At 46.2% G+C, this 21,373-nt stretch overlaps 1 protein-coding gene across 1 annotated transcript in view; it reads left to right on the forward strand.

Annotated features, from left to right (window-relative positions):
- The window catches only part of pde11al (phosphodiesterase 11a, like), a 392,598-nt gene that overhangs the window by 348,975 nt on the left and 22,250 nt on the right, over positions 1-21,373 (forward strand). The window contains exons 16-17 of the mRNA XM_038797237.1: positions 2,020-2,097; positions 7,656-7,719. Of these exons, the coding sequence (XP_038653165.1) occupies positions 2,020-2,097; positions 7,656-7,719 (142 nt within the window). The remainder of the gene's footprint in view (positions 1-2,019; positions 2,098-7,655; positions 7,720-21,373) is intronic.

Raw genomic sequence — 21,373 nt, forward strand, 5'->3', positions numbered from 1 at the left:
ATGTTCTTGTTGTTAATGTTATAAATGCAATATTGTTTAGTAAATGGACTATCTTGCCAATTTGTTACCCAGCTATATGTATATTTTATAAGCCCTATATCAGAATTTGAACCCATTAGATAGGTGAACACGGCAATAGATACATGCTGCACCATTCAAAGCAAATCTTTTGTGTGGGATCTTAAATGGAGGCCCCGCCTATGCAGATATAAAAGATTCCCTGCCACAATTCAAAAACGAGCCGGGAATTCTAGTGTCACTCATTAAATGCTCAATCCATTATTCATCCCTCTGCACCATAAACAGATTAGTTAAAATGGGCGGAATAGTCCGGGGCGCGGTGTCAATCCCACACCCATCGTGGCCCAAATTCTCTGCCACCCGGGAATCGGCGGGGGCGGGAATCGCGCCGGTCGGCGGCCCCCTCGCGGCGATTCTCCGGCCCGCGATGGGCCTAAGTCCCGCCGCTGACAGGCCGTTCCCGCCGGCGGGAATCAAAGCACGTCTGGTGCCGGCGGGATTGGCGGCGCGGGCGCCAGGGTCCTGAGGGGGGCGCAGGGCGATCTGGCCCCAGGGGGTGTCCCCACAGTGGCCTGGCCCGTGTTCGGGGCCCACCGATTGGCGGGCGGGCCTGCGCCGTGGGGGCACTCTTTTCTTCCGCCCCACCACGGTCTCCACTATGGCGGGGGCGGAAAAGAACCCCCTCCGCTGCGCATGGACAGGTATGACATCAGCAGCCGCTGACGCACCGGCGCATGTGCGGACTTCCGCCGGCCAGCGAAAGCCTTTCGGCCCCGCCTGGCGGGGTGCCAAAGGCCGTTTGCTCCGGCCGGCGGAGCGGGAGCCACTGCAGCGCGGGCCTAGCCCCTAAAGGTGCGGAGCATTCCGCACCTTTGGGGAGGCCCGACACCGGAGTGGTTCACGCCACTCCGTCCCGCCGGGACCCCCCGCCCCGCTGGGTAGGGGAGAATCCCGGCCCATGTTTCTCTACATAACAACAATGATTGATTTTCAAAAATAATCGACTGGCTATAAGGTAGTTTGAGATGTGATATCAGCACAAATTCTTTCTTCCTTCTTTGTATGTGATTTGTGAAATCTTGCACATGTTCAAAATATGTCTGTCCAAAACTCATGCAAGCTGCTGAGCAGTACAGTGGAACAGTGGTTAGCACCGCTGCCTCACAGCGCCAGGGACCTGGGTTCAATTCCAGCCTTGGGTGACTGCCTGAGTGGAGTTTGCACTTTCTCCCCATATCTACGTAAGTTTCCTCAGGGTGCTCCAGTTTCCTTTCGCAGTCCAAAGATGTGCAAATTAGGTGGATTATCCAGGCTAAATTGCCCCTTAGGGTCTAGGGATGTGCAGGTTAGGCTACGGGGATCGAGCGGGCTGGATGTGGGAGTGGACATGGGTATAGTGCACTTTCAGAGGGTCAGTGCGGACTCGATGAGCTAAATTGCCTCCTGAACTGTAGGGATTCTATGATTCTAAATCATTCAGAGCTATGCACAGTACCTGTTACCATGCACAAACTTGTAGGAAGAATTTAAGTGTGCCAAGGTGATTTGCTCTACAGAGTTTCCTCCTCCAGCTACATTTAGCAGGTATTTGAAAGCTAAGCATTCATTGAATTAAAGGTACTGAGGAGATTAACAAGTTATTTGGCCAAGTTTATTGCTGCACTGTGAATGAACTTTATCAGATGTACTAATTGTAATACTGTAGGCTGGTTCAATCTTGTCTGTATTACTGGCCATTTGTATTTTTAGTATGTTAAAGTAAGCATTTTAAAACCTGTTTCATTTAATCAAATAATTAGCAGATTGCTCATATATCAACATTTATTGCTGACTGAAGCTAATTAGATGCCAGCAGTTATATGGCACACTGGGTTGTTGGTTTGTTGGAATGTGCTAATTTCCCTGAGTGTAGTAAATCAACCGTGTGCAGAATTGTAATGCTACATTGCTGCTCAATACAGATACAGTAAAGTATTTCCATTTCTCATTTAAATGCAGGCAGCGCACAAAGTTCTTTAAGTTTGCAATGTCTGAGGAACATAACTGGCATCTTGAGAAGCACAGGGAAACGTTGAGGTAACCCAGGATTCTAAAAATGTTTTGTCTTGTTTGTAAGAGTTTGTGATTGCAATACTGTACTTCTATTTAATTTAATTTTCAATCAACTAGACAACGTTTTGCTGTATGAAAGTCACTATATAAATGTAAGGTGTTTAATTTTGTCTTTGACTGCTTTACTTAGGTTGGTTTTCCAAAGAACCTTGACATATCTTTAAAATACCACATTGTTATGCATCTCCCTCTATTTATTTAACTCAATTTATATCTAATGAAAGCGGAGACCGATGCCAGGGACAATTCCAGGGTTCTCTGATGCCTTCTCGAAGAGCCAAATAATATATGTAATTCTGGATAATAAATGCTGAGTGGTTATTTGTCTGGAAGGTTGATGGAGAGGCAGAGGAAAGACCATAGCAAAGTGTAGTGTTGTCCTCACCTGGCACGGTATTATTTAACTGCATGTGAATCATGATTCTGTGTTGCTTGTGTGCTGTAATGTCAGTCACTGGATGGGATTTTTGACGAGTAGACCAGCAATCAAACCTGGGACTTAATCTGTCTCTGTTGGTGCCACATCAAATGATGCATTTGCTGGCAAGGACATCCATGAGGATAGAGGGTGGAATCTTACAATATTTTTTCAATATGTCGGTTCCGATGAGAAAACAGGCAAATCCCACCGGCACCAATGGCGGGAAAACTCACAGTATTCAGCTTCTTTAACAAAATGTATTTTTTTCACATGAGCTCATTGCGGCTTGCCTTTGATATGCTCACCCTGGGAAATGTAACCTCTGTAATCGGTGGGGCACCTCTTTTTAATGCCACCTAAGCTATCGCCACAAGTCCAGTTGGGGGGTGGCTGCCAGGAACACAGCACCACGTTTCACAGAGAGAGCCCTCAGCAAACTTCTCGATCTGGTTGAGCAGAGGCGGGAAGCCCTCTTCCTACGATTGGGCAGATGTCCAGCCAGCAAATTCACCAACTCCACCTGGGAGGCTGTGGCCGCAGTTGTGAGCGCTAGCTCACTCCAAAAGGGGTGGGGCTGCGGTGGAGTAAGAAGATGAATGTCTTCCTTCGTGCAGCCAGGGTAAGTCTGCCTCATCATATCCCCTGCAACACCCTTTAACACAGCTCTCACACCTCCACGGTAATCTCACTACCACCCACCTCAAAGGGTCACAGCACTTGTCATATGCCCCCCCCCCCCCCCCCCCCGACCCCATAATTAGGGGCAGCATGGCACCACAGTGGTCAGCTATGTTGATTCACAGCGCCAGAGTGCCAGGTTCGATTCCCAGCTTGGGTCACTGTCTGTGCAGAGTCTGCACGTTCTCCCCGTGTCTGTGTGGTTTCCTCCGGGTGCTCCGGTTTCCTCCCACAAGTCCCGAATGACGTGCTGTTAGGTGAATTGGACATTCTGAATTCTCCCTCTGTGTACCCAAATAGGCCCTGGAATGTGCCGACTAGATGCTTTAAACAGTAACTTCATTGCAGTGTTAATGTAAGCCTACTTGTGACCATAAGGGTTATTATTATATAAACATGTACTCATCTCAAACTCTGCTGCCGCATCTAAATTCACTTCAACTCTTGTTCACCATAACCCTAGTACTTGCTGACATTGCTTGCTCCCTGTCCAATCACACCTCCATTATAAATTTAAATCCCATCCTGGTTTTTAAGCCTCCTTCACTTTATTCCTCCCTAAGCATGTCAGACTTCATCCCTATATGATGTGGTCCAACTCCCGCTTATACGCTTTCGATCTGTATCATTGCAGGAAAAACTCGAGCACAACAGGCGCCAGTAGCACAGCCGGCTGGAGTAATGCCAAAACTCAAGACCCTAGCCCCATTTGATGAATGAGCCCTTGAGCTTGATACAATGCTGCCTCGATGTGGGCAGCACGGGAGCATAGTGGTTAGCACAGTTGCTTCATAGCTCCAGGGTCCCAGGTTCGATTCCTGGCTTGGGTCATTGTCTGTGTGGAGTCTGCACGTTCTCCCTGTGTCTGCGTGGGTTTCCTCCGGGTGCTTCTGTTTCCTCCCACAGTCTAAAGATGTGCAGGTTAGGTGGATTGGCCATGCAAAATTGCCCTCAGTGTCCAAAAAGGTTGGGTGGGGTTACTGTGTTACGGGGATAGGGTGAAGGTGTGGGCTTGGGTAGGGTGCTCTCTCCAAGGGCCGGTGCAGACTCAATGGGCCAAATGGCCTCTTTCTGCTCTGTAAGAAAGAGGCTGACCCCCCCCAGGCGTGCCCACCGAGGTCATCTCAGGCAACAGGAGGTGGAAGTCAGCAGGCCGCCTCAACCTCAGCTGTGATTCCTGGGGATGCACCTGGACGTAGCGGGAGGATGAGGAAGACTAAGAAATATTAGACAATAAGTGCCTTCACCTAAGCGCTATTGGAGAAAAATCACCATTGTGACAACTAGTTGCATTAAAATCACTTTCATCAGCCATAAAGAGCTCCACGCTGCCATGTCATGCTCCACAAACCCCTGTGCAAAATCAATGCTTCATTTCTGTGCAGTGTGAGAATGGCAGCACAAAGTCTCTCCCACACTCGCGACGCAGAAATGCCACATTGTTCCTGGCGCAGGCCCCCAGCCCGAGACCCCCAACCCGCATCAGTCCAATCACCTGCTTAAGCAGTGCGCGTGTGGACGCATGAGTCTCGTTGTAGTGAGCCATGTTTATGGCCTCCGCACTGGCATCATCAGCCATCTCCTTAATAGGTACTCCCTGTCCCCGAGGAGCCATCCCTCCAGGCGCTGTTCTCCCTCAAAACTGGCTGGGTCTGCGAGCTTCCAAAGATGTAACTATCATGGACGCTCCTTGAGAAATGGGCAGACACCTGCATGATGCATATTGAGTGGTAACAGGCGAGTTGGGCATTGAGGGGATCCTTGCTGTTCTAAAATGGCACCCCATGCCATGAGCCACATGGGTGCAGGTGATGACACCCTACACCTAGGGTGAAGCCCAAGGCCCTAGCATTCTGGCCCACCTGGTCCCGGTCCAAGTTGATGTACATGTGGGCTCTCGCAATTAGCACATCTGCTACCTCCCTTATGCGCTTGTGTGTTGCTGACTGGGATATGCCACACTGGTCACCTATACAGCCCTGAAATGACTGGCCTGGAAGTTCAGAGCAGTAACTTTCAGGATCACAGGCAATGGGTGACCTCCCTGTCCATGTGGTGCTAACTCTTGCATCAAATGGCACAGGTGGTCCACAGGATGGTGAAGTCTTCTGGCATTGGACCCCTGACATCTGGAGGTAGGAAGTTCTGCATCGGAATACACATGGCTAGCAGTGTCTCCTCTGAGGCTCAATTAGCTGTGTCCCTGTTTTCGGAAGATCAACAGGCCCTGACTCCCCCTCCTCTGCAGGGCGCTGGTGCTGGCCGTGTGCAGGGACAGGTCAATGTTGTTGCTGCTGGTCAATTGCAATCAAAGGAATTGCCAGCCTGACTGGCTCCATGATTCTCCAGAATCAAATCCTGAAAGGAAGAGAACATCAAAGTGAGGGATGAGGAGTCCTGACATAGCCCTGACCCTCAACCCTCTCAGAATCTTGGACATCCACCCATGCGCATCTCCTTATGTAAGTGCCTTTCCACTGAGCACCCTTCCCTGTACACAACAGCCACATCCCCACAGCTGCCCCTCTAAATTCAACCTGAATGAAGCACTTTAGCCCTCAAGAGCCTCAGCAGTCTGTGTGCCTCCGCCATGGCCGAGGAGTGAAGGCAGTTGAATGCATTCAATGTACATTCTAACCTCAAGGGGGAATAAGACACTCCTCAGCAACATCCTTTGAACGGGTTCACTAATGAGAGAATTTGTCACAGTGCCTTGTATTTGAGGCCACCATCTGTTTTGTAGAAGTGAATATGAGCCTTGGAGTAAATGCTTGGGTTAAAAAGTGGCACAATTGACTCATCAAGGAAAGGTTAGGGACCTGATCAGACAACTAGCTTCACCTTGTGACGCACATCTGATGCATGTGAAGACTGAAATTACCATGTCAACTTCATCTTAAGAGGGCATCCACATTTCCCCAGATTGCATGGGCTGCGGATAAAATGAGCCTTCCAACTTGAACAGCCAGCCACCTAGACACTAATCCCTGACAGCCTGGCCTCCATAACCAGTGGCCTTGAACTTCCATATAGCTCATGCCCTCTGGCTTCAAGGTGCTACCTGAGTGTGGGGTTTCATTCTCACTGCACCAGTCCCCTGCCCTGTGTGAGGTTCTTCAGGCCGCACAAGGCTGGAAACCACTCTTTTTCGGAGTTCCCCATGCAGTCTGGTATCTAATGGGGCCTCACCTAACGATCTCTCAAGTCACTCCCTGTGCTGAGCCTGTGGATTCATCTCCTGCCACTCACTTTCCAGCTGCCACTCTGGAAGGGCAAGCACTCAGTGGTTATATCACAAGTCCAGTGAGGAGGACATGGGAAGCGCTGCCTGCATACCACCCGCCAGACCCCTTTAAACCTAGAGTTTCACAGCAATGAAGGGCCACTAAGGCCTGCAACCCCCACCCAGCCCACGTTGAACTTATCTAGGTTCCTCGCATATTCTCCGGTTGCTAACATTGGGACCACTTGAGTACTTTTATAGTGACAGCTTCCTACCTATTTTTCCATACCTGTTCTCTGTGGAGCACTGTAGCTTCCTTTAAAAGAGGTTAAAAATAATTTCCTCCGGGTGCTCCGGCTTCCTCCCACAAGTCCCGAAAGACGTTCTTGTTAAGTGAATTGGACATTCTGAATTCTCCCTCAGTGTACCCAAATAGGGGTAGTGTGACAACTAGGGGCTGTTCACAATAACTTAATTGCAGTGTTAATGTATGCCTACTTGAGACACTAATAAATATTATTACATCTTGGCCAACATTTCCAGCAAAATTATACAAAGCATCGTAGGCATGCAGTTGACTGTCTTGCCATATAGAACATACATTGCAGAAGGAGGCCATTTGGCCCATCGCGTCTGCACCGACCCACTTAAGCACTCACTTCCACCCTATCCCCCGAACCCAATAACCCCTCCTAACCTTTTTGGACACTAGGGGCAATTTATCACGGCCAATCCACCTAACCTGCACGTCTTTGGACTGTGGGAGGAAACCGGAGCGCCCGGAGGAAGCCCACGCAGACACGGGGAGAACGTGCAGACTCCGTACAGACAGTGACCCAGCGGGGAATCGAACCTGGGACCCTGGCACTGTGAAGCCACAGTGCTAACCACTATTTTACCGTGCTGCTTTTTCTTTTGCCCCACTCCTCCAATTCACCCAGCCAAACAATATATCCAATAGGCACTTAATTCTGTCATTAGGACCCTTTAACAGTCGTTTTTTTTAAAGGAAAATATAATTGGAAAATCAACAGGAGTGGCAAAAGTTCAATAGAAAGAAGAAAATAAATGATAAAGTATTTAAAGTATTGTTGTGATGATCAAGCTCAAATTGTTTCAGCGATTCTTACAGGCACATTCAATTTCATTTGACATGAATAGCAATGAAGTGACAGCTGTATTTTATTTTGACAACATCAGATCTATGCTGATGACGGCCTGTGATTTAGGAGCAGTAACAAAGCCTTGGGAGATCTCTAAACAGGTGAGTACCAGCAGCTTTCGCCCATCATGACCTGATATAAGAAATGCACTAAAACTTGTAGTATTAATAGATTTAAAGTCATACATTTATTTCCAGTTTTCATTTAATATTCATCAGTCCTCCTGTTGCTTTAAAGTAGATTCAGAATATCAGATATTTTTGTCATTAATAACAGAACAAATGTGGACACCAAGGCCCAAGAAAAGTGACATGCACAAATTCTGGAAGGAAATTGTTGCATTTGAGCATGGAGCAAACATAGGTTTAGTTTAGATCTGATTCTATACTTTTTGAAATGCCTCTAGTTTAGAATCAATTATTGTGCGACAAGTTTTTTAGTCCTCGTGCAAAAGCTAATACTCTACAGGCAAGTTTTTCTCATACTCCAGATACAAATGTTCTCTCATAAAATGATCTCTTTAAATGTGTTATAGTTTCTTCTGTTGTGATGGAAATCTACATTTTTCTTTGTTCCACTAAATACTATTTAGCACCCGCTTTAAAAGGGACCATTGCCAAAATTTTCCCTTTCCTCCCGTGGTTTGATTGTGCACTGACCGATGCCTGATGTTCCCAAAACCAAGGAAAAAAATGTTCAGAAAGACTGTTGTCCTCAATAAAGCAAATCTCCAGGAATGCACACTATCTATTTGCTTTTAGAATGTGTACGCTCATCATGCTATCATCTAAAGTATCCAAGGAACAAATGAATGACCATGGCATAGATGAACTGGAAACAAAGCTTACCTTTTAATTCTACTGTCAAGATTTTCCAGCCCTACCATAGTGTGTTTTCCCGGGGCAGATGCGGTGATCCATTTAAATCCCCATTGACTTTGGTGCGACTGGAAGATCCTGCCAACACGAGGAGCTAGAAAATCCTGCCCTTTTAATTTCCAGCTAAACATAAAGGCAACTAATGCAAATTAAAATTTAAATACTAAATCGGACTGCGATGAAAGTGAAAGGTTTTCATTCAACCATAAAAAATGTACTCTTATTGCCATAATAGCATGCTCATTACCCACAATGGAGCATTTCCTCTTCCTAGACTGCCAAAGGTTGGATATACATCCTGAGTTCTTCCAAGAACCATCCCTAATACGATCATGATATTTCAAGATTCACATAGTGCCCTTGGCATGAGCAATAAGCACCCACTCAATATCATGATATGGACATCAAGTACAGAAAATGTCCTAAGTTAATTACTGCACCCAGTAAATTAGATAAGGGAAAGTAATTGCTCTTTGAGTTATTGCACCTAATCTCATTTGAGATGGCAGAAAAATGATTTATTCTTTTTGTGAATTATGAAGCAATCTGTCTAACTATACTGGAACCTATTTACATATGCAACATTGCCCAGTCCTATTTACATGATGAGCGATTTCTATGCCATAAAGTATATGGATTTTCTAATGTTGTTTCTTTAAAGGGGAAATGATCATTGTTACTAAAAAGCATGAAGAATCATGCCTCAATTTCATCATGAGGATGATGCATACGAGTAACATAATGGCATTTTTGCAACAGGGAGTTTCATAATTCACAATATTTTGTGGTATATCTGACAAACAGGTAAAGATTTACATGCTTAATCATGGAACAAGGGATTAGAAGCATGAGTAGACCATTTGAATCCTCCTGCCTGCTTTGCCATTCTTCTACCTCAACAGCATTTTCCTGCACCATCCCCAAATCCCTTGATTTAATATATAGAAATCTATTGATTTCTGTTTTGAAAATGCTCAATGATCATAGAACATAGAATATACAGTGCAGAAAGAGGCCATTCGGCCCATCGAGTCTACACCAACCCACGTAAGCCCTCACTTCCTCCCTATTCCCGTAACCCAATAACCCTTTCTAACCTTTTCTTAGAGACTAAGGGCAGTTTATCATGGCCAATCCACTTAACCTGCACGTCTTTGGACTGTGGGAGGAAACTGGAGCACCTGGAGGAAACCCACGCAGTCACGGGGAGAACGTGCTGACTCCACACAGACAGTGACCCAGCCGGGAATCGAACCTGGGACCCTGCCGCTGTGAAGCCACAGTGCTAGTCACTTGTGCTACCGTGCTGCCCCACTGAGTCTTATCACAAAGCACGTTGATGTTATCTGCAAAGGTATCCCAAGTTGGAACACCGGTTTGTTGGGGTGTATAGTTTAACTTTGTTTTGATGTTAGGAGACAAGTGAGAATAAATAGCCCAGTCATCATGTAACTATTATTAAAGACTATTTATTAAAGTAAACAGAAGACAAATACACACACAGAGGACTACCCTACTCTCATGCAATTAAGTTGTATGAATTACTAAACAAACACAGTTTATATAGAATGTATCTCTTGTTCCAAAATGCAGATCCGATACCTGACCTCTTGTTTCCCAAAACAACATTCAAGTTAAATAACCAGCTTATAGTTAATGTACAATACAGGGATGATACTCAAGTCTGGAAAATGTGTTTTCCTGGTGCAGCGAAGATATTTAAAACTGCCATCAGGAAGGTTTTCTGCACTGCCTTGGCTCTAAGATCTAGAGACTTGTTTCATTTGACCTCTGGGCTACCAGCTGAAAAAAAAACTAGCTTTCAGGCTTGGTGGCTTGAAACTGGCCTGGCTGTTTTCTGAGATTACTGGATGTTAATTGCCTCCCTGGTTTCTCAGAGTCCCAATTATACCCTCATTCCTCTGTGATTATGTCTTCTGAGTATTCGGCTGTCTGCCCCTGTTAAATTCTTTGACTACACATTAACATATGTATACCTCATGGAAGTTCCCAATCATCTATGAACTATTTCTCCTTCCAAACTAGTCACACCTAATTATTATCCAAACAGCCTTCTAATCTCATTATTGGGAGAGACGAGATCAATGGGGCCTTTTAAATTTTGTCAACTGCTGTATTTAGGCAGATTTCCACCTATTGGTGGACGTTTCGCTTCCTGTTATGTTTTCTCAAATGTGTTTGCTGCTGTTGCTCGTAAGGTTCATAAAACATCCCCCATTTTAAAATTTTCTGCATTCACAGAGAAAGTACTCCAGAATATTTCCCATTGTTCCTAAAAGTCCATTTTATACTCTGGATAATGCATCCGCAATGACGATTTCTCCAGATGACAGGAAATATGTTTATGTTACATGGTTGATTAGCAAACTCCATCAGAATAACCGGGTATTCCAATCTCAAAATTTCTCCAAAAATTTCCAAGGGAGTCTCAAGGGTTGCTGGCAACATAAATCTTAAAATGCTGTAAAGCTAGTACAGTACCAGGCTTAATGCCTCTTTCTCAATGTATGAATACTTTTGCTGCTGCCATTTGACTATGTCCCACTATGAATCCCAGATATGGAAGTCTGCACCCTAGCAAAATTGCTTTTCACTCGGTTAGTCACAAGATTGGCTTCTTTTACGCAGTCAAACAATTCCTTTATGTGGTGTAGTGCTCTTCTTGCGACTGGCTGAACACCAATAAGTCGCTAATATATACGCCACAGTGAGTCAGTCTTCAAATCATTCTGTACATGAGCCTTTGAACAGTTGTGGGGGCGTTCTTCATCTTGAATGGCTTAACTTTGAATTGATAAAATCCTCGGGGCATCACACAAATGGCAATTGCCTTTACCTTCCCAGTCAGAGGTACTTGACCATAGTCCTTTCACACGTGGATGATGATTTGGAACCGTCCAATGCTTTTGATTCAGTCTTTCAAATGTGGAATATAAAACAAATCTCACTGGGCTAAATCATTCCCCTGCCTATAATCCATGCACAGTCACTGCGTTCTATCCAGTTGGGATAGAACGATGATAGGGGAGCTACAATCACTAGAACTCAATTCAATAAGATCAGTTTTGAGCATATATTCAGTTTCCTTCTGTGCTTGTGATAACTTGGTTGGATTTAACCTATTTGGATGATTAAAAACAATGCCCCTCATATCTACAGCACGTATTGCTAAACCCGTTCTACTTGGTTTATTCCTGCAAATACATTTATAGCACTGCAGTAACTGTGAATTCGCTCTGTCTCTTATCTGGGAGATGACTTAACCACTGGCTAAATGTTCCAGTACTTCCTCAGTGTCCAAATGAATTATAGAGAAGTCATTCACAGAATATGACCCCTTGTCTTCCTCCTGCTTCATTACTAACAATACTTCCTGCTCGTTCTCATCTCCTCTAACCCAATTTTTTTTTAACATGTTCAGATGACACACTCTGTGTCTATCTGGGGTACATTCCTTTCAATGTAACACGGCCCACTGAATCCAGTTTTCCGGCGTTTTGTCTGACACAGTTAACAACACGAACACTCTATCCGGTTATAAAACTATTGAGTCTGGGCCTTCATACCAGCTTGGATGTTACTCCCTGCCGGGCTGTCTTAAAATGTTTTACTTACAAGTCACTCTGCTGCATTCAGTCAGCCTCTTTGAATTAAATAAATTTGCCTCATTCTCTATGACTGTCTCTTTGTCATTTAGCTTGCTAAAGATGGTATCAGATAATCAGATCTCACTGGCCGCACCCTGGGTTCACAACGCCTCGCTCTTTTGTTTTAGCTTATGATCCTCTGATTGCATCAACTCGCAATCCAGAAATACTCCAGGGGGGTCTGCTTGTAATTTTTCTGTGGAAGGGTTCTCTATCAGCTACTCGACTACTGAAGGCATTACTACCATCAGGGATCCTGCAATATTCCCCAGAATGAATTGAATGCCTGCAATGGGTAAAGTTACTCCTATGCCTACCATTACTTCCCCTGTTTTCAAGTTACTCTGCAAGCCTATTTTTACAAAAGGAATTTCTTTCCTTTCTCCAAGAATGGAGCACTTTTCCCTTTAATATCCCTTCCGGGATAGCAAATATCTTTATCCCATCATATTAGGATTTACTCATGCCTGTACCATGTAAAATTTTGTATATTTTCCCCTATGATCCTGTCCCTGTTGAAATATTTTCTACTTGCACAAAGATTTCACGGTAGCACTGTTGCCTCACAGAGCCAGTGGCCTGGGTTCAATTCTGGTCTTGGGTGGCTATCTGTGTGGCGTTTGCACTTTCTCCCCGTGCCTGTGTGGGTTTCCTTCCACAGTCCAAAGATATGGAGGTTAGGTGGACTGGCCATGCTCAATTGTCCCTTAGTGCCCAAACTTGTGTAGGTTGGATGGGGTTACAGGGATAGGGCAGAGAAGTGGGCCTAAGTAGGATGCTCATTCGGAGGGTTGGTGCAGAATCAATGGGCCGAATGGCATCCTTCTGCACTGAAGGAATTCTATTTAAACTCATCCCCCACTTGCTGGTCACTCTGCCCCGGTCACGGTGTAAACATGTTCCTTCCTATTGCCTGTTCCTTTACTCTGTGTAGAAATCCCACTAGCCTCTAATTTCATATTTTCCATTTTAAAATTTGTAACACTAACCAGCCAACAATTTCATCTCCAGTATTGAGATTTTGTATGGCCCAGTTTATTACAATAAAAATATCTGACCTTTTCCATATCTCTCACCCCTCCAATAGACTCTGTTGTATTTTGAGGTAAAACCTCCTTGGAGATCTCGACCATTCCCTCTCTGGCTGACTTTTCCTTTTGTGCCCCTTCTCCCCCTCCCTATTTCCAGCTTTCTCTGGTTTAAAATCGGGCCTGAAGAAAGGCTATGCACCAACTCATTGTCACCCGCAAGCTCCGCAGCTTGTCTAGCAGTTCTAATGTTCTGTTCCTCAGCGTGATTTCTCATCATTGTGGGCAACAAATCTTTAAATTCCTCCAACAGAATTATCATAGGTTTTTCAATGCTCATACCCACCCATCAAATTTACTTTGCATTACCCTTTCGAATTCAAGGTAATTAATTTCAGCCTATTTTCCTACAGCTCTAAATTTCTGCCTATACACCTCCGACTATCCTTTCTTCACTGTCTCATAATTTCCAGACCTTTCTTCTGATAAGAATGTTCAGACTTCACCAGCCGTACACACATGTTTAGTCTGTAAGAAGAGGGTTCAACAATCTTGTGGCCATTGACTCTGTTTAGCTACTTTCTCAAAGCACAAAAAATGTCTCGCTATTTCTCTCATCAAATTTTGGTGGAGCTTGTACATACTGAACATCTCTCTCTCTCTCTCTCTCTCTCTCTCTCTCTCTCTCTCTACTCCTGTGCACTTCTCTTTTAAATTCTCTCTCCTCTTGTTCCCATTGAAGGACTCTCTCCCTTTATCTTTCCTGTGTCATTATGCTCTAAGTGTGACATAAGCGGCTTCCTTGTGATGCACTCGACAAAGGAAAGTTCAGACGTGGAGATAAGTTCAACATGTTTATTACACTATATACACTTCTATTACTCGGATTCGACACTACTGCTAATCCTACAATAGCTACCCAGACTGACTAACCAGTCTGCTACAATCCACGTGGTGGGAGCGATATTGAATCAACCCTGTGTCTCTACTCACTGGGTGTAACCTCTTGTGTGTATCGTGAATACCCATTGGTCGTGTCCTATCTAACTGATCTATTGGTTGAGTGTGTGTGTGATGTCTCTGGTGCTCCCTCTAGTGCCTAGCTAGTCTACATGCATTTACATGAACCCCTTGTGTATTTACAGTGATGCACATCACTACATCCCCCCTTTTTTACATGTTACATATTTTCTGTACACTTTAAGAAAATTGAACAAAAAACAGGTAGATAAATTAAGGTCATGGGAACAGTGATGAAACAATAAGTCCAAATCATTCGTGTGAGTCCAAAAACCATCAATCATTATGGTCAAATGTCTCTTTTGGTTATGAACGGCAGCAACGTTCCTGTGCCACAGGAACCAAGAAGTGGTCAAATCACTTCGCTGTCTGTTTTGGAGTCTCTTCTTTTTTTGATGTTTGTGATGGTGATGTTGGATGGCATCTTGTAGCTGATAAGGCATTGACGTTGAAGAAGTACCATCAATAGTATCATTCGAGGTCATGGATGTGCCATATTGACTACAGCTCCGCCTTCAACACCATAATCCCAGCCAAGCTCATATCAAAGCTCCAAAACTTAGGACTTGGCTCTCCACTCTGCAACTGGATCCTTGACTTTCTGACCAACAGACCACAGTCAGTAAGAATGAACACCAACACCTCCTCCACAATAGTCCTCAACACCGGTGCCCCGCAAGGCTGCGTACTTAGCCCCCTACTCTACTCCCTGTACACACACGACTGCATGGCAAAACTTGGTTCCAACTCCATCTACAAGTTTGCTGACGATATGACCATAGTGGGCCGGATCTCGAACAACGACGAGTCTGAATACAGGAGGGAGATAGAGAACCTAGTGGAGTGGTGCAATGACAACAATCTCTCCCTTAATGCCAGCAAAACTAAAGAGCTGGTCATCGACTTCAGGAAGCATAGTACTGTACACACCCCTGTCAGCATCAACGGAGCTGAGGTAGAGATGGTGAGCAGCTTCAAATTCCTAGGGGTGCACATCACCAAAAATCTATCCTGGTCCACTCATGTCGACGCTATCACCAAGAAAGCACAACAGCGCCTTTACTTCCTCAGGAAACTAAGGAAATTTGGCATGTCCACATTAACCCTTACCAACTTTTACAGATGCACTATAGAGAGCATCCTCTCGGGCTGCATCACAGCCTGGTATGGCAACTGCTCGGCCCAGGACCGCAAGGAACTTCAGAGAGTCGTGAATACCGCCCAGTCCATCACACGAACCTGCCTCCCATCCATCGATTCCATCTACACCTCCCGCTGCCGGGGGAAAGCAGGCAGCATAATCAAGGATCCCTCCCACCCGGCTTACTCACTTTTCCAACTTCTTCCATCGGGCAGGAGATTCAGAAGTCTGAGAACACGGACGAACAGACTCAAAAACAGCTTCTTCCCCACTGTCACCAGACTCCTAAACGACCCTTTTATGGACTGTCCTCATTAATACTACACCCTGTCTGCTTCATCCGATGCCAATGCTTATGTAGTTACATTGTATATATTGTGTAGCCCTATTATGTATTCTCATGTACTTTCTTGAATTCAGTTCAATTCCCTTTCTTCCAATGTACTGAATGATCTGTTGAGCTGCTTGCAGAAAAATACTTTTCACTGTACCGAGGTACACGTGACAATAAACAAATCCAATCCAATCCAATGTGTGGAAGTTGGATAAGACTGTACCTACTGGTTCTGGCCAAATGCTGTGCAGGAAGGGTGATCCTGATGAGAACCGTTGAAGCTTGTCGACTTGGAAACAGACTTGCTGCTTGCATAAATACCTGGTGATGGTGTGAAACTAGCACCTTGCATCTGATAGGAATATGCCAAGTGGCCAGGCTGGGGTGCAGCAAATCCTGGGCTGTAACTGAGGCATCCAGTCTGTAGTGCAGATTGCGCTTGCGGTAGTCCTCCTTCGGTCTCGATTCCATTAGTGGGCAATCCGTAGTGCTGGCCTGGTTGAGAAGATGCTGCATAGACTGCTGGCTGCTGCATGCCTGAATACTGGGTTTGTCCAGCATAAGCTGTCATTGGCTGCACTGCTGGTGTGGAAAGAATGTGTGGGTATGGCTTGGAAGGATAGAGCTGTGGTGAATATTGGTGTATTGCTCTTGGACTGTAGCCACTACTTGTTATTACTGACCCAGTGTAATTGTCAAGTGATCCATCTCCTGTCGTTGTGGCATCTGCTGTCACCCTGAGCGTGCCGTCACTGAGGATGCGGTACTCCCTGTCTGGAGTAAAGTCCGGCTTACATGAATCAGAGTCGGCGTTTGGTTGCTCCCCATCTGGAGTCTGGTTTGTATCACCTGAGTCAGTTGTGGTTTGTCGGTGCTCCTCATCCGGAGTCTTAGCAGGTTCACTGGAGTCAGCTGAGATTTCTTGAAGCTGCACGTCAGGAGTCGTAACATGCAGGAATGCATTGACTTAACGTGTTGATGGTGCGCAAGTGGGTGATGGAGGGGGAGGGGGCAGAATGGAAAAGTTGGAGATGACGTCCTGTGGAGGCACAAGCCTGGGGGCCCTGGTAACGGCGCCATTGTCGCTCCCTCCTACGAGGTATACCACGGGTCCGGTGGTGGCGGCTACCCTCAAGATTTGGGGGCAGTGGAGGCGACATAGGGGGGAAGTGGGGGGCTCGATGGAGGCTCCGCTAAGGGGGAACCATCGGTTCGTCCCGGGGAACATTGATGGGGTGTTCCTGGAGTGGCACAGAGCGGGCATCAGAAAGCTGAGGGACCTGTTCATTGACAGGAGGTTTGCGAGCCTGGGAGAGTTGGAGGAGAAATTTGAGCTCCCCTCGGGGAACATGTTCAGGTACCTGCAGGAAAAGGCGTTTGCTAGGCGGCAGGTGGAGGGATTCCCTTTGCTGCCTGCGAGGGGGGTGAGGGACAGGGTGCTTCTGGGGGTCGGGGATGGGAAGGTATCTGATATCTACAAGGTAATGCAAGAGGTGGAGGAGGTGTCAGTAGAGGAGCTAAAGGCTAAGTTGGAGGGGGAGCTGGGGGAGCAGATCAAGGATGGGACATGGGCGGATGCCCTGGAGAGGGTTAACTCTTCCTCCTCATGTGCGCGGCTTAGCCTCATCCAATTCAAGGTGCTGCACCGGGCCCATATGTCCGGGACTAGGATGAGTAGGTTCTTTGGGGGCGAAGACAGGTGTGTCAGGTGTTCGGGGAGTCCAGCGAACCATGCCCATATGTTCTGGGCATGCCCGGCACTGGAGGAGTTCTGGAAGGGGGTGGCGAGGACGGTGTCGAGGGTGGTAGGATCCAGGGTCAAGCCAGGCTGGGGACTCGCGATTTTTGGGGTTGCGGTGGAGCTGGGAGTGCAGGAGGCAAGAGAGGCCGGTGTGCTGGCCTTTGCGTTCCTAGTAGCCCGGCGGAGGATCTTGCTACAGTGGAAGGATGCGAGACCCCCAAGCGTGGAGACCTGGATCAATGACATGGCGGGTTTTGTTAAGCTGGAGAATGTCAAATTCGCCCTGAGAGGATCGGTACAAGGGTTCTTTAGGCGGTTGCAGCCTTTCCTCGATTTTCTGGCTCAACGATAGGGAACTAGGTCAGCAGCAGCAGCAACCCGGGGGAGCGGGGGGGAAAAGGGGGGGGATGGGGGTGTTGACTATGTTAATTTAATTTATTTTCAAGTTCTCTTGTTGTTTACCGGGTTTGGGAGGGGTGGGGAGGGGGGTCTCGATATATGTGCTGTTACGGTCTTGGGGGTGTTATGCTTATTATGTTGTTTTATTGTTGTTTGTTACTGTTTGTTGTTATATATCATGTAAAAAAAATTTCAATAAAAATTATTTTAAAAAAAGGAATGCATTGACTTGTGGAGAGGTTCGAGCGAATGATGTTGGAGATAACGTGATGTCACCGGTGTCACCAGTGGTCTCACAGTGGTCATCGAGTGCCTCTGTGCACACTAGCTGAGGTCTGTCACACTGCACATCTTGCATGGGAGGTGGGATGCTGTCGTCACTCGTCTCACATACAATGGATATAGCCTCAGTAGCTGCTTGTTGTTGACTTGGGTTGGGTAAATTGTCAGAGTCTGCGTCTGGTGGCGTAAACAATATGGGTAGACTGTCATTGTCTTGCTGTTGTTCTTCATTTAGGCTTGGACTGTCACCATCGCTTTGTTCTACACTGGAGCATGACAGACCGTCATGGTCGTCCTGCTGTGCGTTGGAGCGTGGTGGACTGTCATGGTCTTCTTGCTGTTTACTTGAGCATGGCAGACTTGCATTGTCTGCTGCTCGTTGCTCAGAGGAGGTTGCCAGACCCTCATGATCTTGTTCCTGCAAGGACTGCACTTTGGAGTCTTGCGTTTCTTCAATCGTGGAGTCTGTCCATGAGCTCGCTGTGGAGGCTTGTGACACTGGAGTCACTTCTTGTGTGTGCAAGGACTGCGCTCTGGAGTCTTGAATTTCTTCAATCGTGGAGTCTGTCCATGAGCTCGCTGTGGAGGCTTGTGACACTGGAGTCACTTCTTGTTCATGCAAGGACTGCGGTGTGGAGTCTTGCCTGTCTTCTATCGTGGAGTCGGGAACGCTTCGCGGTGCATGGACCACTCTCTGTGTGGCAGCAGGCCGCTCTCTGTGGGCTTGCACAACTCTCTGTCCCTTGGTTTCAGGACGCAGCATAGTCCCGCACTCAAGAGTCGGGATGTCGTAGATGCTGGGCTGAAGATCCTCAAATGCGAAGAATGAATCCGCGTCTGCGTCGGATTCAGTACGGGAGTCGCCATTTCTAATGAAAAAGCCTTCGTCCGAGTCGTAGTCCTCTAGGACCATATCATCACTGTTAGCGTCGGAACTGACATTGGGCTCGCGAGGTCCACAGAAAATATAAAGGTCGGTATCGAAGTATTCAAGGTCGGAATCATTGGTTTGGGCATAGGTAACTGCTTGTTGCAGGGTTCTTTGGAGGTAAATTTCATTTTCTGGTTCAATTTGAGGCATTGCGCAGTCATTCCAGGCAAAAGAGAGTCGTTTTACAGCTTTAAGAGATTTTGTCTTTAATTTGGGACGTTTCCCCTTTAAATGGGCATGGTCCGGGGCCTCTGACGTCATGCGGCTTCTCGCGCATGCGCAAACGGACCTTCCCGTTCTGTGTGCTTCCCGCGCAACTGCGCATTGTCAGTTCCTTTAGAAAGATGGCCGCTGATCAAAATTGTTCTCTGCTCCGGGATCTCGGCCTCGTGGTGAGTACTGGCGCTTCTCTTACCCATTCTTGCAGGTTGGAGTGTGTTTTCCGCACAGTATTTGCCGAATTTGTCCAGGACTGCCTGGAAGTTGTTCTTGTCTAGCCTTTTGGAGAACTTGAATGTTTTAAAGATTTCTTCTGCTCCGGCAATGGTGAGCAGAAGCTCTTTCTTTTCAGCATCGGCCACGTCCTGTAGGTCGTCTGCTACCAGGAAGATTTCAAACCTTTGCCGGAATGCCTGCCAGTTTTCGTGGAGATCGCCGTGGCACTGGAGCTGCTGCGGAACCGGTATCTCAATCATCTTGCCTTGATATTGTTGCTGGTTGTCACTGTATGCTGAGCTTTGGCTATATGGATTTAAAACAGTTCACTGCTAGTACCATGTCTTGTTATGCTCTAAGTGTGGCATAAGCGGCTTCCTTGTGATGCACTTGACAAAGGAAAGTTCAGACGTGGAGATAACTTCAACATGTTTATTACACTATATACACTTCTATTACTTGGATTTGACACTACTGCTAATCCTACTATAGCTACCCAGACTGACAAACCAGTCTGCTACAATCCACGTGGTGGGAGTGATATTGAATCAACCCTGTGTCTCTACTCACTGGGTGTCTCCACTGGAAAGAGACAGATCATGTGTGTGATGTCCTTTATATATGGGTTGGTGTAATGCCCTCCTGTGGTCGTGTCACCTCTGTGTGTATCGTGAATGCCCATTGGTCATGTCCTATCTAACTGATCTATTGGTTGAGTGTGTGTGTCATGTCTCTGGTGCTCCCTCTAGTGTCTAGCTAGTCTACATGTATTTACATTAACCCCTTGTGTATTTACAGGGATGCACATCACCACATCCAGCATCTCTAACTTCTTAATTTCTATGTCTCTTTGTAATTAAAGTTTCGCTAATTCAATTTCCTCACCTCTCAAAATTTTGGATCAGACTAACCCCTCTCGTACATTTGCATTGCTAAGCTTTCAGTTATTTCAGCTTTCTTAGCTTCTGGACATAATAATACTTCCAAATTATCTGTAAATCCATCAATTTGGTTTTAAGCACACAGGAGTACTGTACTCTCATGCAATTAAGATGTATGAATTAAAATGAATTTTATATAAAACATACCCCTTGTTCCAAAATATATCTACGATACCTGAACTCCGTATGGCTGTTTCCCCAAATAACATCCAAAGTAAATAACCAGTTTATACAAGGATAATACTCAAATCTGGGAAATGCCTTTTCTTGGTTAAGCGAAAATATTTAAAACTGCCATTACGAAGGTTTTGTGCACTGCCTTAGCTCTAAGACTTAGAAACTTTTTTCATGTAAACTTGAGCTCTAGGCTGCTAGATGAAAAACAAACGACCTTTTAGGATTGGTGGCTGGAAACTGGCCTGTCTGCTTTCTGGGATTGCTGGATGTTAACTTCCTCCTTGGCTTCTCAGGTTAATTTTATCCTGTTCCTCTTTGATTGTGCCTTCTGTGTATTCAGCTGTCCCCCCAAGACCCAAATGAACCAACAAAGTGTTGATGAATCCAGGCCTGGATTGCATCCAAAAGGCCGATGGAAAACACCCCTGCCAAACACCGTGGGGCGGCATGGTGGCACACTGGTTAGCACTGCTGCCTTACAGCGGCAGGAACCCGGGTTCGATGACTGTGTGGAGTTTGCACATTCTCTCTGTGTCTGAGGGTTTCCTCTGGGTGCTCCGGTTTCTTCCCACAGTCCAAAGGTGTACCGGTCAGGTGGATTGGCCATGCAAAATTGCTCTTTTGTGTCCAAAAGTGTAGGTAGGGTTATGGGTATAGGGTGGGGTATGGGCCTAGTAAGGTGCTCTTTCGGAGGGTGGGTGCAGACTCACTGGTCTACTTCTGCACTGTAGTGAATCTATGATACTATAAGCATACTTAAAATGACACTTAGAAATTGAT

This window comes from Scyliorhinus canicula, chromosome 5 (genome assembly GCF_902713615.1).
Source record: "Scyliorhinus canicula chromosome 5, sScyCan1.1, whole genome shotgun sequence".
Lineage (NCBI taxonomy): Eukaryota > Metazoa > Chordata > Chondrichthyes > Carcharhiniformes > Scyliorhinidae > Scyliorhinus > Scyliorhinus canicula.